This window comes from Chenopodium album, chromosome 21 (assembly GCF_948465745.1).
Source record: "Chenopodium album chromosome 21, dcCheAlbu1.1, whole genome shotgun sequence".
NCBI lineage: Eukaryota > Viridiplantae > Streptophyta > Magnoliopsida > Caryophyllales > Amaranthaceae > Chenopodium > Chenopodium album.
The window spans coordinates 1,353,814-1,369,738 of NC_137854.1; the positions used below are offsets into that span (position 1 = coordinate 1,353,814).

Sequence of the window (15,925 nt, forward strand, 5' to 3'; positions counted from 1 at the left end):
TTATGGCTCATTGTCAGATGTGAACTAAAAGACATTTGTGATATTGATAATATGATATAGTGTGATCTAATGAGAGGATCGAATGACAATATTGAACTAGAGAGGGAAAAGAAATCAAAGCTGTGAAGATTTTGTTCCGTTGTTACCGTGTTCATTTTTCATTTAGATATCCAACTATCCAAGTATCAGCCCAGATTTTACAAAGTACATCATTGAAAAAATTTCTTTATTTTATTTTTTGGGTTAAAAAATTTCCAAATTATTATTCACCCCATATTTCCAAATATGTAACTTTTGGTCAGTTGTGTTCCTCTTTTCTGGTTAACGCCAGTTGAATAGTAGATTAGAACTTTGCTGGAGAGGCATTAGTTAGAAATTCAATAATCAGAATTTTTGCTGGGAAAAAAATGAAAAAAATTCAACTGAATTAAATGTTCCTGTCAATGAATGTACAACCAAACAAATAACATCGGCCACATACTTACAACCCGTGGCATGCCAATCCACTAGGTTACACCCCAGAGCTGACTAGCAAGTAAGCCAAAAGGGTTGCACAATCCAACAAGCTTACTTCATGATCCTCCGGGTTCCAAGAAACTTCTTCATGATGTTATGCAGAAATGGCTGTCACATTTAGTCACTTGTTCTAACATCTTGTTTTTGAGTCTTTTGACTGAGGCATAGTCCTCATTTGCCACAAGAAAAAAAAAAAAAAAACAAGGTAGGATGCATAACGAATTAACGATGGGTCCATGAAGTCCTATTCCTATTCCTATTCCATAGGATGATTTGGTAGAGATCCAAAACAAGGTACGAATTAAAGCATAGTATGAACCAAAAGCAATTTGAAAACAGCCTATACCGAACCCAAACTGACACGACCAACCTGATTAAGCACAAGCACACATTTCTACAAACTTTCTAAAAATCAGCCACGACAGATGAAAGAGACAGACAGGAAAACACACCAGAAATCCTCTCATTCACAAACAAACCCTGATGTACACCCACTATAAAGCTGTATATAAGGGATATCGACACAGCCATGTCAAAGTTTAATAAATTCACTAATAAACAAGGTTTAATAAAAACTTCAACACAAGAATATGGAGGATAAGCCTTCTATTTAGCTCTTTGATTTAGAGTGCTTCACAAGCCAGTCAATAACTGCATCAATGTTTGTTGAGTTCTTGCAGGAGATCATGAAACAGCATACCTCTCTATCTGTAATTGACTTGAGCTCCCTGCACAAGAAATTTTTTTAAGCGCCGATACTTGGTCTCAAAAAAGTTTACACTACAGGTTACTCATACAAGACTCTTAAAAAAACATGCACACGACCCATTCAAGTACATTAGAGAAAAGTCAAGTTAGTGTGAAGTACAGGAAAAAGGACTAACATTTGCTCCATAAAATCTTCTTTTGAGATAGCTCCAGGCTTGTCTGTTTTGTTTCCAAGCACCAGGAGAGGGATGCCACTCAATGAAGTTTTGCTAAGCAGATCATGAAGTTCACTTCTTGATATGCCTAAGTTATCATGGTCAGCAGCATCAACAACGTAACTGCAACAGATATAGATTCACCCATTATCAAGCTAATAATGAAAGTCATAATTTCAAGCATCAAAACAAGGAGCTAAATTCGCAGCTTAGAAAGGAGAGTAATAAAACAAAAAAAGAAAGGACATGACGGCAAAAACTACATCTAATCCTGTTACTGTAAATTACATAATCCAGCAAATTTATCAACTGGTTCATGCAGATGTATGCATAACACAAGACAGTCAGAAGGAGAAGCACACTTATGAAGATATACACGTGAATACGTGATATAAGTCATATAACTAATACATATAGCAATGGTAGGACACAGACAAATTGGCAGGAAGACTAGGAGGCTAGCAGCAAAAGAATACTGAATCTAGCTAGAACTCAGGAGTTAGGAAGACAAGGATGCTATTAAAATCTTCAAAACGGTTGGTTTGTTGGCACATATCATGGACAAGATCATCAGATCCACGGTCTGAATATCAGTACAGCATAATGCATTATTGGCTTATTGCACCTAAGATAACTAGATGACCCCGTCTAGTTGTTTAGGGTTCTAAGGACCAATATAACCTTGTCTTTGTAAAGATTGTCCAACAAGGAATCATAACTACAAATTTTGAGCATACCAAACTTGACCACGTAATAGGGTTCACTGTTCCCTAGCTTCACAACATTTCAAAGTACAATAGAACATTGAGCAAATCTAGTGATGAAAGGCCAAGCAGAGAAATCAAAGCACGTAATCGAAGAAAGAACAGAGCAATATATAAAAAGAGAGGGAAAAAAAAAAGGGCACATACACAATAGCGGAGACAGCACGGCAGTATCTCTCCCACATACTACGAAACCTTGGTTGACCTCCAATATCCCACAGCTTTATTGTAACATTCCCTTTGGTAACCTTCTTCATATTGAAACCAACCTGGCAATCAAATCCGAACAAGAAGATGTTTATATAATTTTCAAAATGGCATCTTTTTCACATCTTCCTATTTACAGAAGCATAAAATAATATATAAGAATCAAGAGATGAATCGAAGAATAGAATTTTAAGGCAATCAAACCCTTACAGTTGGGATCATATCTTCACTATATCCTCCAGTTGCCACAACGTTAACAAGAGAAGTCTTTCCTGCATTCTGAAGTCCAATCAATGACAGCTCCATTTCCTGCTTGAAAAAAAGGCTACAAGAAGATATGGGAGGAAAAAAAGGTAAGTTCGTAATTAAAAAGGAATGAGAATGAAAAAAAAAAAAAATACTTGTATAAGCCATCGCAATTAATGTCATAATAATCATATATTCGCTGATAACAACAGACGGAAAGATTAAAATTGCATACGTCAGAAAGAATCATAGGAGTATTTACCATACTAAACAGATTATCTACAAACAATTTGAGCCAGCGCATTGACAAATTAGTATATGGTTTTCCACAATAGTAGTTGAACAAAAAATAACACATACAGAACTACAGAAGCATGGGAAATAAAAGGCTGCCTGCATTTGTAAAAACCCTAGTTATAATTATTCCCATAAAGTGGAGCAGACATTACAAGATGGAATTATTCCCATCACGACAGCATAAAAAAATTATTTCCAAACAAAAACCAACATAATCGAAAATTTTTCCTATACTTTTAGTTAGTATGAGACTATGAGGTGTCATATCTAGAGCTTTACAAATCAGCCAAAAAAGACACTTTACAGTGGAATCACCTCAAGATTGAAATGTTAGCTCAGTGTTCGGTTTAACACCAATTTGTTTATGATATTCTCACTTCGAGTAAAAAGGAAGGCAAATCAGAAAAATACTAAAAAAAAAAAAAAAAAAAAAAAAAAAAGCCATTAAAAATAATTGTAACGTATGATGGATTTGCTTATAACAATGATTGACATAGTAAATAATGAAATCTATAGAAGGATCACAGGAGTTCTTGCCATACTAAAAGTGCCTATTTTACCAAAGACCATAAAATTACTTGGCTACTTGCCATAATAAATTGATAATCAGAAGGAAATTCTCTTATAAGCTGCAGAACACAGAGAATTGGCATACTAGTACCATAAAACAGGTGATTTTCCATAATATTAGTTGAACAAAATCAGCATGTTAATGATAAAGAGCCATAGGTCATATAAGTCTATATATATTGCAAATGTTGCAAAGCTTGTAAACTATTCTCATCTTGACAACAAAAGAAGACAGTTACTACCATTTCAACGCAAACACAATCAAAGTAGTTGACTATTCTTCGTGTTAGTATGAAATATCTAGGGCTTTACAAACCAAACAAATGCAACGTTTTCTAGGGGAACTATCTCACAGTTTGTATTTTTGCAGGTTTAGTATCATTTAATTCGAATCAATTACTACCTCCGTTACAGGTTATGTGCAACGATTAGACATTTTCCCTCTCTACTTTATGTCAAATCGTTGCACATAACCTGTAACGGAGTTAGTATTAAAAATAATACCTAAAAACCTAATTAGAAAATTCCGACAATATAATAGAAGCTTTCAATTTACTACCAGGAATTATTCTCCAACAGAAAGACTAATACTTGAAATTCAAAAGACAAAGGTAAGTTCATAAATATATAAGGAAGGCAAATGGGAAAAAAAAAAAAAAAAATACTATACAAGCTATCAAAAACAACTCCGTAACGAATGAAGGTTCGCATAAAACATACATCTGATACAGAAAGACAAAATAACACAAGTCATCCATGAAACAAAGTACATATAGGTTACACCACTAAAATCGCCTACGTTGGCATTATGGCAAGGATCATAGAAGAACTTGCCATACTAATTAGATCATCTAAAGCCATTTCGAGCACAGCGAATTGACAAATTAGTACCGACAGACATGGTGATCATGAAAAGGACAATGCGCACATGATTTTACATAGTAGCAGTTGAACAAACACAGCACATAAATGATACAGCAGCATGGGGCATTAGAGGCAGTACACAATCATACATTGATAAAATAAACCCTAGATATATTCTCTTTTGAGATTATTAAAAACAATAAAAACAAAGTATGATTGTGTAGCAGATGATGCAAAGCTTGTAATTATTCCCAATTCACCAACACCAAAAGACAAAAAACATTATTTCAATTATAGTATAAAATTTTAATAAAATCAATTTCATAAAACTTATCAATTTCATTAAAAATCATAGTATCAACAAATGAAAAAACATAAAATCAGTTGCTGCGATGTGTCTAGGCCTTTAAAAATCATGCAAAAACAACATTTTGTATAGGAATTACCTCAAATTTTGTAATAACACCTCGATTCTTCCAGTTCAGTTTCATAAAAATCATTAATTATCAATTAAATGTCATTTAAAATCGAATTGATTAACCAAAACAAGCACCTAAAACCTAATTTAAAAACTGACAGTTCAAAAATGAAAAATTTCAATCCGTTACCAGAAATTAATCTCCAAAATTCAAAATTCAGACCAATTCACCAAAAAAATAACACAAACAAAAATGAAATCAAAATTCAGCACAACTTAATAAAAAAAAAAAAAAAAAAAAAAAAAACAAGAAAATTAAAAAAGAAGATGAAAAAGTAGGAGAGAGAGACAAACCTTCGAAGCCAATTAAGAAAAGCTTCCCAGATACCCATGGCTACGGAAGAAGAAAGTTAGAGAGAGAAAGAAGAGAGAGAGATCTACGAGGATATACTCTCCCTCACTCGCTCTTTCTTTTCTTTTGACCTTGAAATGAAATGAAAAAAAAAAAACAAAAAAAGAAATTTCACAATTTATATTAAATTATTTTTATTAGAGAATATAGGTGGAGAGATATTAGTGGGTAAGGAGGGGCAGTAATTAATTTATCTATTTTAATAAATAAAAAGTGTGGGCCCATGCTATGATTTGGGGCTCAAATTACACGGACCCGTATTCTACGTGCTTTGCATTTGTGGACCAATCATACAGGGTGTCAAATGAATGTACTCGCTGTTTTGTGGCGTGAATTTCACGCTCATTGTTTTGGTTGGGTTGAGAGTGATACGCGTCGTTTAAGAGAGTGGAGTTATATAGCGGCTTGACCGGCGTCCACATGTCTGACAGAGTTTGCTTATCTGGCAGTATGTGTTATTAGCTTAGTCGGCTTCCAGAAGAATCTTCTATTATTCTTCTAATGGGCTATGATCTGCTCTTCTTATTGTTATAGCCCATTATATTGTTGGGTTGGGCTTTTGTATATTAAAACTGTCTAGCCCGGATATTTTCTACGGCCAGCCCATCCCAAATACTAGGGCTTTTTCAGATATGCCTCATGCAGTCATGCTAATCAACTTTTGTTAAGGTTTGTTTCAAAATTATACTTTTTACTTTCTCTGTTTATTTAGAATGTATTCTATTTACCGATTTTCACTATTTTCAACTTATTACACATTATTAAAATTTATTTTAATTGTAATTTATACTTGGGTAACTGAACTAATCTGAACTTAACTAAAATTTTTTGAACTTATTACACCTGAAATAAGTGAAAGTAAGGTAACTTTAACACGCATTCTAAGAAGGTAAGGGACTAAGTAAAAAAAGGTTAATTAACTGAGATAATTTTACCACCAATAAGAAATTGGTGTTAAGTTGTTATGATATTAGTTTTATAGCTTAATTTGTCAATTTAACTTTTCATATCAGTTTTTCAAATAACATGTCAAGCAAGTGTGCTGTAATTATAAAAAATAGCAAAAGTATAATGTTAATTAAAATTCCGATAATTCAATTGGAACTTAATTATAGAGTTATAGACAAACAAATAATGATCAATCGTTATTTCAAAAGAAAAAAAAAAAATATACTGATTGTTCTCTTAACTCTTTAAATTATAGGTATTTCTTCTATGGTTTTCATCACAATTTAACAAAGTGAAAGAAAACTAGAAAAGTAGCATGATACCCTCATTTGGTGGATAGGCTAAGGAGTGATTTGTCGGGGAAAACTATATATAGTGATATCAAATACCCAATATATAAGTGATCAATGTCGACCAAAATAAAAGCCTTCCTTAGAGGAGAGCAAAAGGTAGTAACTAGTAAGAAAAGAAGCCGCCACAAACGCATCCGTATTACTATATATTGTCACTATTATTATTTATTAATTGTTGGCCTCCATTTAATAACAATCTCTCTGCTTCTGTTTCAGTTACTGTTTCTGTTTCAAATTAAGTGTAACATCTATACTTCTATACTTAGTATTTAAAAACACAAACCAAAATTGACACATGTCATCATTCTTTCTCACCTTTCTTTATTCATTTTCCCTCCTTATGTTTTCAAAGAAATTCTCTCTTCATCTCCCCCTTTATTTCTCAATAACTTTTATATTTTGTAATCTTTATTTTAATTCAATAACAAATTTAATTTCCTAAACCTTCTCCTCTTCTCATTATTCCATCTATCAATTCAATTTATTCACATTCATAATTCGTTTCTTTAATTTGACCCCTTATCTTCCCCCTCTTCTTATATAAATACAAATTTTCAATAAAGATTTTGTCACACTCATTAAGTTTCAAAAACTGAAAAATTAGTTTATCTCTCAAAATTCTATGTGAAATTTCTACAACAATGAGGATGATGATTGAAAAGGGAAATATTGAGGTGGCAAGAATACTACGGAAATTCCATAGGATGACATTGTTTGCGTGTCATGGGGCTTTAATTTTGAGCGCAATATAAGAGACATATATTGGTAAAGACTAAAGAAGAATATCATGCCTTCACATTTGATATAAAAATTGTAAAAGTATAATAAGTGTTTGGTATTTACAAAGTAGTTTTTTATACAAATTGTTGATTAATATATCATGCGATAGAGATATGATTTTACAATTTTAAGCCATTTTTTCTACAACTATTAGTCTATTACCACTAATTCATAAAATATTATAATATGTCAAAAGACGATAAAATAAATTCATTCAAATAATTTGTAAAGGTTTTTTTTTTTGTTTTTTTTTTTAGTTTTTTGGTGACAAGATAATTTGTAAAGTTTCAAATAAATTTATAATTTAAGCATAACCCGTGTGTAGAACGGGTCCAAAAGCTAGTTTGACTTTTAAACGTCAAACATTATTATTTTTTCAACAAAAAATTTATATGAATAGAAAATCAAGGGGTAAATAATGTAGATGATCCAAATTTTTTTCTTTTGTCTTGGATACCATTACCACCACAAAGATTTAACCAAATAAGATTAATGAATAGAAAATCAAGGGGTAAATAAGATTAATTAATAATTGTAGTTTAGGGGGTAGAGGGGGTTTAATATGATTCGTTACTGACCCCATAATTTATACCTCTCTTGAGAAACCCTTCCTTCCCCAAAACCAGGGTCACAAGCTATTCTTACCTGACTAAGCAAGTTACACTCTCAATCTTCCTAACTATCCTCTTTCATTGATTTCTCATGACAATTCACAAATTAAACCTCTTTTCATCATCACTTGATTTCAGACAACTACTCTCCACAAATACACGGGGAGTTCACTTTTTCATTTATGTCAAATGTCCAAATCCAAATTAACCCATCACCATAATCATCAAACTAATCCTTTTATCACTTTCATCTCTCTTTTCTTGCTCTCTTCTTCCATTCTCTCCTCCAATCTCCCCTTCGCATTCGCCTCGCCTTCGTCATTGTCGGATAATTCTGACGTTCATCGGCGTGATCCGTTGCAGCATTTTGAGTTTTATCATGGAGGTTACAATCTTCAAAGCAATCATTACTGGGCTGTGAGTTTTTATTTTTTTTCTTTTCTTGTAATACTCTGTATTCCCCTGTTTTGAGCTCTGTTGATAATGATACTCTGTTTTTCAGTCGGCTGTATTTACGGGAGTTCATGGATATGCAATGGCGGGAGTGTGGATGTTATGTGGATTGGGATTTGGGATTTTCTTAATCATCAAGAATTATTATTGGAGCGGCAATAATCAATTTTCTTCGATTAATCAATCGAAATATTCGAAATTTTCATATTATTTGGTGTTCTTTCTCCTGCTATTTTTCACGCTCCTTGCTATGTAAGTGCTTCAATTTTCAATGTTACATCACTTTGTGATTTGTTAGATGCATGAATTTCGGAAATCATCAATAGTGTCACCGTCTTATACTTATGAGTAACTAAAAAGTGGATGGAATGTTTTAGAGAGTATGTAACTAACTAAAAACAATGGACTGTGACGTACACGTATTGCGATTTGTGTCTCCATTTCTAGTTGTTCCATTTTTCTATTGAGTGGCTATATTTTGTAAAAGGGTTATTTTTGTCCGTCTCTATCTCTTACTCTTTGACTTTTAAAGTTTGTCTCGTGACTCTCGTCGTCTATTCTCTTACCAGTTAGCTTATCATACAGACTTAATTGTAATAAACTACCTTTGTCACGTCAGGCCATCAAGCTTAATTGTAAATCGTTCACCGGTATATAGCCAAGGCTTGTCCGTGCCTAAAATGCATATGCATACAACACAAGTATTTTGGGAACTAAGTATCAAATAAAGTGCATATGAATGATTTATGTATGTAGTGCTAATAATTTCATTGTTGCCTTGACAATAATGAAGGATTGCCACAGGATTCGTGATAGCAGAAAACCAGAAAACACTTCATACAACAAAGAAACTGAAAGAAACAATTCTAGGAGCAGGCAATGAGGCTCGCAGAACAATTCACAAAATAAACAAAGTCATGACCAACATAAAATCCCTCCTAACTCCATATGATCAAGAAACTTGCATTCTATTGGATGCCACAAGTCTACAACTTGGAAACGAATCTCACAACATCAAAAAATTCATCCAAAAGAACGAACATTCCATTGATCAAGCTACTTGGGCTCTGTAAGTATATATGATTGTCAGCTTACATTAACATAATTTAATGAGATTGGGCAATTTGATCAATCTCAGCTAGATGGTATTATTGTACTATCTAATAACTTGCACTATATATAGTTACGCGCTATTTGTATATGTTTTTCTAACATAACTTGATCAATCCTCTTCTTGTCCTTTATACTTAGGTACATAACAAACCTTGTAGTTGTGACCGTTAACTTGTTATTTTTGGTTGCTGGTGTAGGTGAGGGTTTCTTCTTCATTTTTTTGTATTCCTTCCTTTCGATTATTGCTCGTGTTAGTTTAATATGCTATACTAATGAAAATTCTTGCTTTGATACAGTTTTAATCTTGTTACACTGGCACCCAGGATTCTTCATGTAAGTCTAAACTTGTAAACCGAGCTTGATATCAATATACTTTTATGTCGTAATAGTACATTACTATAATACATTATATATTAAGCTGATCAATGTTATTTTTCATTGCAGTCTTATATTCTTTTGCTGGATATTAACAATGGCATGTTGGTTTCTGACTGGCATTGATTTCTTTTTTCACAAGTGAGTACAATTTTATTGTGCCCTCCTTTTGATTAATGTCAAATTATTCTGTAAACTTTGAGTTTTGTTGTTTCCAATTCCACCATCATTGTGTTAATATTGCAGTTTTGCAGAAGATACATGCACAGCCCTTCAAGATTTCAAAGACAACCCTGTGAATAGCAGCTTAAGCTCCTTACTGCCTTGTGCAAACGCGTTAAAATCACAAACTGTCATCACCGTACTTGGCCAGACAGTCCATGATTTTATTACACAGGTATAGAGTAGTCATTTGGTTAGACGTAGAATGTATCAATTTCAACTTCCCATAAAATAATGTACATTGTACTATATGCTAATGGCAGTATGGCACTAGCTAGTATAATGTCTCTTGTGAGTATTTATATTTGATTGTTTCTTGCAGTTGAATCTAAACATGAAAATTATGCCAAAGGAGCTTGGATTAGATGAAATACATTATGAAAATGCTTTTGGAGATAGGAAGATTTGTGATCCTTTTGCTGGTCCACCTGATTACAAATACCTAGCTGGTAAATGCCCCAAGCATGCCATTCCAATTCGCGAATTACCAGATGTAAGTATACTAAAATTCGTTACCAATGCAAATTTAGGATTGTGATCATATGTCTCAACTTCTGTCTTTCCGAATTCTTTTTCTCACTTGCCAAACATAGCTTGGTTTCCAATGCTTGAATTTTTCCTAATATCTCATAAACTTCGATAAAATTTCTCTGTTTGTTCATTTATAAGAGTCCATACTGAATAATTCAACTAGTATGGAGTAATAATTGATGTGAAATTCATTATCTAATATACTTTAATTTTCATGCAGATTCTTGCTAAATTTACGTGTGACAATGAGTTGTCATCCTTCGAGTCATGCAAAGGCAAAGGGAAATTTCTTCCTAAACCAACTTATTTGATGGCAAATGCCTACATTCAATCAATTGAATACTTGACTAATGTTTATCCTGATTTGGAGAACCTTATTCATTGTTCATTTGTCAAAGATCGGATATCCGATGTGGTCTTGCACCAATGCAAGCCATTTAAGGTCTCTACATATGCTTTATGGATTTCGATACTTTGTCTTTCAATAAGCATGGTAATTCTGGTGTTACTTTGGGTGGCTAAAGCATACCAAGGTCACAGAAGAAGCTTCTCAAAGTGTTCCATCATACCAAGATATCAAGAACCCTAGAGGGTTAAATTAGCCAAGCATTTGAACATAAACATACACTAATACTTATACACATTGCATAAGATTAGGCAATATTTTGTTTAATTAATTGATTAATTTAATTTTATTTATATTTTGAGTTATATTCTTCAATAAACTTCTTGCTTTGTAAACTTGTAAGAAACATGTATTAATGTATACAATGAAAAATAAGGATCGGAGAAGAGAAGAGGGGGAGGGGCAATGACAAATGTACATATATAGCTACAGTGTACGAATACTAAGTAATTAATAAAATCGAGTAAATTGTTTGAGATTATGCTTTAGTTTATTTTACATCCATTTTATTATTATGATCAAATTAAACTTTACTTGCTGGTTGAATAATCTACGATTAAGTATAGAAAAAGCCTATTATTCATAATCAATCCTACGGAGTTGCATTTGCATATATAGTACTATAGTAGCATGCATCACATATTCACATTTCATGGATAGAAAATGTACCTAAAAACAGCCCAATGTCGAGATGTAGCGGACAGGCCGGACACCACTTTACAGCAACTTAACTAAATGTAGACATGTAGTCTTGTACACATATATTCTACTTCTAGTTTTCAATAAAGTATTTTAAGTCATCAAAGTGGGGTAATTGTGTCATAAAAATTCCAAATATGACTTGACATTCATTAAATCATCATATTAAATTAATAACATTATTAATTAAGTACGTAGTAATATTCATATACACAGTTTGAATATATAGAACGGTCCATTCTAGTGCAATTTGCACTATTTATCTCATTGATCACTTGTCAATATAAAAACTTTATCATAAAATATTACAAAGCAAAATACATTATACGGAGTATTTAACAAATGCACTAGTATAACAAATTGAATCAAATATAAGTATTTAATTTGATTATTAAATCTATTTATGATCTCTATGAAGATCTTGCATTGTAGAATACTCCATCTTCTTCAAATATTGCTGATATTTGGAGAGATCGATGTTCCACCAATTTGTTGTAGTTAAGATGATTTCGATTTGATTCATTTAGCATCTAATTCATCAATAATGCTATATATTGCAAATTTTTAGCATCTAAACTTTTGAATGAGCTTAATGCTTCTCCCAATGGTATGACCGTATGAACATTGTACTACGTTGTATCAATATATATTTCCTAAATCCGTGTTTAATTATTATAAAAGTTAGTAAATTTAATAAATTCTCATCAATCAAAATAATCTATACTAATCTATTAAAAGGCGTTCCTAAGAACGTCCACGTGTCACGTAAGCTCTCCTCACTACGCCACGTCACCTACTCAACTATTCATTACGCCACGTGGCTCTCCTTCCATTTGTTTTTCATTCCATGTCATGGATTCATCATAATAAAAAAAAAGTTCTCCTCAAGAATTGAACCCACAACCTCTAATTCTAGAACTATGTATCTTACCACCAAGCTAGGTAAATTTTTATGCAATTATTTGAATACAAACATTAATATCTAGCAAATGAAAATATGAACAACAAATTTAATTACAAGAAAATTAAATCATACATTACAATGTATATTAATGTTCAATTCCATGTAATAATCCGGGGCATCGCCCGGACCCAAAAACTAGTTACCATGTTAATTAGTGTAATATATATGAACCGATAATAGTAAACAATTTTTTTAAAAAAGGAGTAATAAATGTTGAAGGCCATATTCCTGCCAGGCTGCCAAGGTACATCCATTGGATTGGATAGCTTGAAAATCAAATGAAAGAATTATTGTCATTATCTAATTCAAGTGATAACATTTGTCAGCCAAAAATAAAATAAAAAATTATATAACATCTCTATCTAGTACGGACTAATTGGTATCGTAGTAACACGTCTCAACGACTACAAAACTACTCCATAGTTAGTTGTCAACATAATATGTGATGAAGTCATGAAGTACATGTCAATACAATAATACTCGTATATCACTAATTAAGCCCCTAATTAAGTATCATTAATAAAAATTGGGGACGATCAATAGCTGACTGCCTTACACCCATGTGACCAAGGCTATAAAACAAAATGCAAGTTACCAAGAAGAAATTACTAGTAGTAAAATCTGTATATTTTATCAAATTTCAATTAGCAACAAATTATAGTACTCCCTCCGTCCCCAAATGATAGTCCCTTATGGCCTATTTTTAGTCCCAAATTGATAGTCCCATTTGCTTTTTTCAAGTACCATTAATATCAATTTTTTATCAAAATTTCCTCCAATTACAACAATATTTGTGCAAATTTAACTTTTCCATGTAAATTTTGTTTTTCAATGTACTTTTATTACTTTCTCTCTCTACTATTTTACATACCCAATGTAAATTTATCTTTTCAATGTAATTTTACTACTTTTATTTAAGTTTCTTAATTCCCGTAATTTTTGCCCATAAGGGACTATCATTTGGGGACGGAGGGAGTATTTAAATTTCTTGGAAGGACTAGGGAGTCTCTAGTCGAAATTTCACTAACATTGAGGTTTACTGAAAGATATGTATATATCTACTTGTATTTTCTAAGGTTGTGTGTGAGCTAAATCTCATACTTAAGCACGTCTTTCCAAACTATACTAAAAATTAATTACTCAACTTATGATTGTTATAAACTAGACTCAATCGAACTCATATCGAGATAAGCTTGGAAATGAATGTTAATCGTATTTACTTATTAATATAAATACTCCACTTTATTCTTTGATATCACATTAAGCGAATAATAATTTATCAATCAGATTAAGCACATAAGTAGAAATGTAGAATAAATTAATAAGAGCAAAATACACCGCATTACATATTACTTAATTCGGCTCGTAGAAATCTTGAACTTATTTCATATTTAAGCTAGAAATTGATTCAGTTTTAACAGAGCTAAACTTAAGTAGCTTATGAATTGTCTTATCTTAGTAGCACCCTAACTTAAATCTCAGACAATATCATTTATATCATTTTTTACGAGTATTATATAAAGATTTTAACTCCGCCAGTGGGTTTCCCGCTGCCAGTCCCAAGCCTGGATAAAGGAGGAGGGTTACGGTAGGCCAGTGACAGCCAGTATAAAACTTCGTCACATCCCATGACATGAGCCAAACAGATATTTTCGTGGGGGCGTTCCCTACTCAGCGACGCGCTGCACTTCCTAGACCCGGGTGTAGTGATAAGTATGCAAGGGTTGCTAGGTCGTCGCCCAGAAGCGACGCGCCACATTGCCCGAGTGTGGTGTCAAATGAGCAAGGGCGTGCCATTGTGGCGTTCCCTACTGAGCGACGCGCTGCACTTCCCAGACCCGGGTGCAGTGATAAGTATGTAAGGGTTGCTAGGTCGTCGCCCAGAAGCGACGCGCCATATTGCCCAATTGTGGTGTCAAATAATCAAGGGCTTGGAGTTGGGATCAGGAGGGAGCGTGGGAGAAAAGAATTTAGTTTGCGGATTGGTTCTTGGAATGTGGGGTCTCTTACGGGAAAATCAGCAGAATTGGTAGAAGTAATGAAAAGACGACGCGTGAACATCATGTGCCTCCAAGAGACAAGATGGACAGGAGAAGGAGCTCGAGGCTTGGTTCTGGGGTATAAGGTATGGTATGTTGGGCAAGAAACGAGCCACAGAACAAGGAATGGTGGAGCTAGGAACGGAGTTGGTGTGGTTCTCGATGAGAGGTTGGCAAAAGAGGTGATCGAGGTCTATCGGAAGAACGATAGGTTGATAAGGCTGAAGTTGCTATGTGGCAAGGAGATTGTGAATGTTATCAGTGCTTATGCTCCCCAAGTGGGTTTAGATGCAGAAGAGAAACGACAATTTTGGGAGGACCTAGACGAGGTGGTGCAGGGTGTCCACCACTCAGAGAAGTTATATATTGGAGGGGATCTAAATGGGCACGTTGGGGCGAGCCGAGATGGCTATGAGAGTGTCCATGGAGGCTTTGGGTATGGGCAGAGGGACGCCGGTGGTGAAGCTATTATGGATTTTGCCCAATCATATGATTTAATTTTGGCTAATACTTGGTTTAAGAAGAGGGATTCACACTTGATAACTTTTCGGAATGGAGCAAATGCAACTCAAATAGACTTCCTGCTCACAAGGAGCATAGATAGACAAAGTTGCATAAACTGTAAGGTTATCCCAGGGGAGAGTGTGGTCACCCAACACCGGCTATTGGTAATGACTATTCGTCTGAAAGAGAAGGCGAAGAAAAAAGTTAGACAAGAAGAACCAAGGATAAGATGGTGGACCCTAAGGGATGCAAAAGCTAAGGTTTTTACAGAAAAGGTAATTGAAGAAGCGGATTGGGATGGAGAGGTGGATCCGGACATGACTTGGTTACGAATGAAGAACTGTTTCCTAAGAGTGGCCAAAGAGGTCTTAGGGGAAGTAAGGGGAAGAACTTCGGTACAGAGAGATACTTCGTGGTGGAATGAAGAGGTGAAAGCAGTAATTAAGCAAAAAAGGGAATGCTATCAAGCCTTAGGAAAATGTAGGAGTGATGAAACCTTTGCAGCGTATAAGGAGGCTAAGAGTAAGGCAAAGGCAGCTGTTCGCCAAGCAAAAGAAAAGGCATATCAGGAGGTTTATGAAAAGCTTGATTCCAAGGAGGGAGAAAGGATCATTTATAAGATGGCAAAGAGAAGACAAGAGGCAAGGAAGGATATTGGCATGGTGAAGTGTGTCAAAGATAAGAACCAAATGGTCCTAGTGCAAGAGGAG

General features: G+C 33.9%; 2 protein-coding genes across 2 annotated transcripts; one reads left to right on the top strand and one right to left on the bottom strand.

Annotated features, from left to right (window-relative positions):
• Nucleotides 1–953: 953 nt before the first annotated feature.
• Nucleotides 954–5,311, bottom strand: LOC145600997 (ADP-ribosylation factor-like protein 8a). The gene is made up of 5 exons (XM_081656897.1): nucleotides 5,160–5,311; nucleotides 2,621–2,735; nucleotides 2,351–2,472; nucleotides 1,401–1,562; nucleotides 954–1,244 (listed from the first exon to the last, which is right to left on the bottom strand). Exons 1-5 carry the CDS (start codon nucleotides 5,195–5,197, stop codon nucleotides 1,127–1,129), a joined length of 555 nt encoding a protein of 184 aa, XP_081513023.1. The 5' UTR covers nucleotides 5,198–5,311; the 3' UTR covers nucleotides 954–1,126.
• A 2,731-nt stretch (nucleotides 5,312–8,042) lies between these two features.
• LOC145602959 (uncharacterized) lies at nucleotides 8,043–11,405 on the top strand. Its single transcript, XM_081659097.1, has 9 exons — nucleotides 8,043–8,326; nucleotides 8,412–8,614; nucleotides 9,156–9,431; nucleotides 9,614–9,672; nucleotides 9,772–9,808; nucleotides 9,920–9,991; nucleotides 10,097–10,247; nucleotides 10,395–10,565; nucleotides 10,824–11,405. The coding sequence occupies exons 1-9, from the start codon at nucleotides 8,099–8,101 to the stop codon at nucleotides 11,190–11,192; spliced, it is 1,566 nt and encodes a 521-aa protein (XP_081515223.1). The 5' UTR covers nucleotides 8,043–8,098; the 3' UTR covers nucleotides 11,193–11,405.
• Nucleotides 11,406–15,925: the final 4,520 nt, after the last annotated feature.

Bases quoted from the DNA above. Each gene is read 5' to 3' on its own strand.
- LOC145600997 (XM_081656897.1), bottom strand. From the start codon at position 5,197: ATGGGTATCTGGGAAGCTTTTCTTAATTGGCTTCGAAG. The intron at 2,736-5,159 runs GTTTGTCTCTCT...ATCTTCTTGTAG, and splicing joins TTTCTTAATTGGCTTCGAAG to CCTTTTTTTCAAGCAGGAAA. The intron at 1,563-2,350 runs GTATGTGCCCTT...TATCTGTTGCAG, and splicing joins CGTGCTGTCTCCGCTATTGT to TTACGTTGTTGATGCTGCTG.
- LOC145602959 (XM_081659097.1), top strand. From the start codon at position 8,099: ATGTCCAAATCCAAATTAACCCATCACCATAATCATCAAACTAATCCT. The intron at 8,327-8,411 runs GTGAGTTTTTAT...TCTGTTTTTCAG, and splicing joins AAAGCAATCATTACTGGGCT to TCGGCTGTATTTACGGGAGT. The intron at 10,566-10,823 runs GTAAGTATACTA...ATTTTCATGCAG, and splicing joins CAATTCGCGAATTACCAGAT to ATTCTTGCTAAATTTACGTG.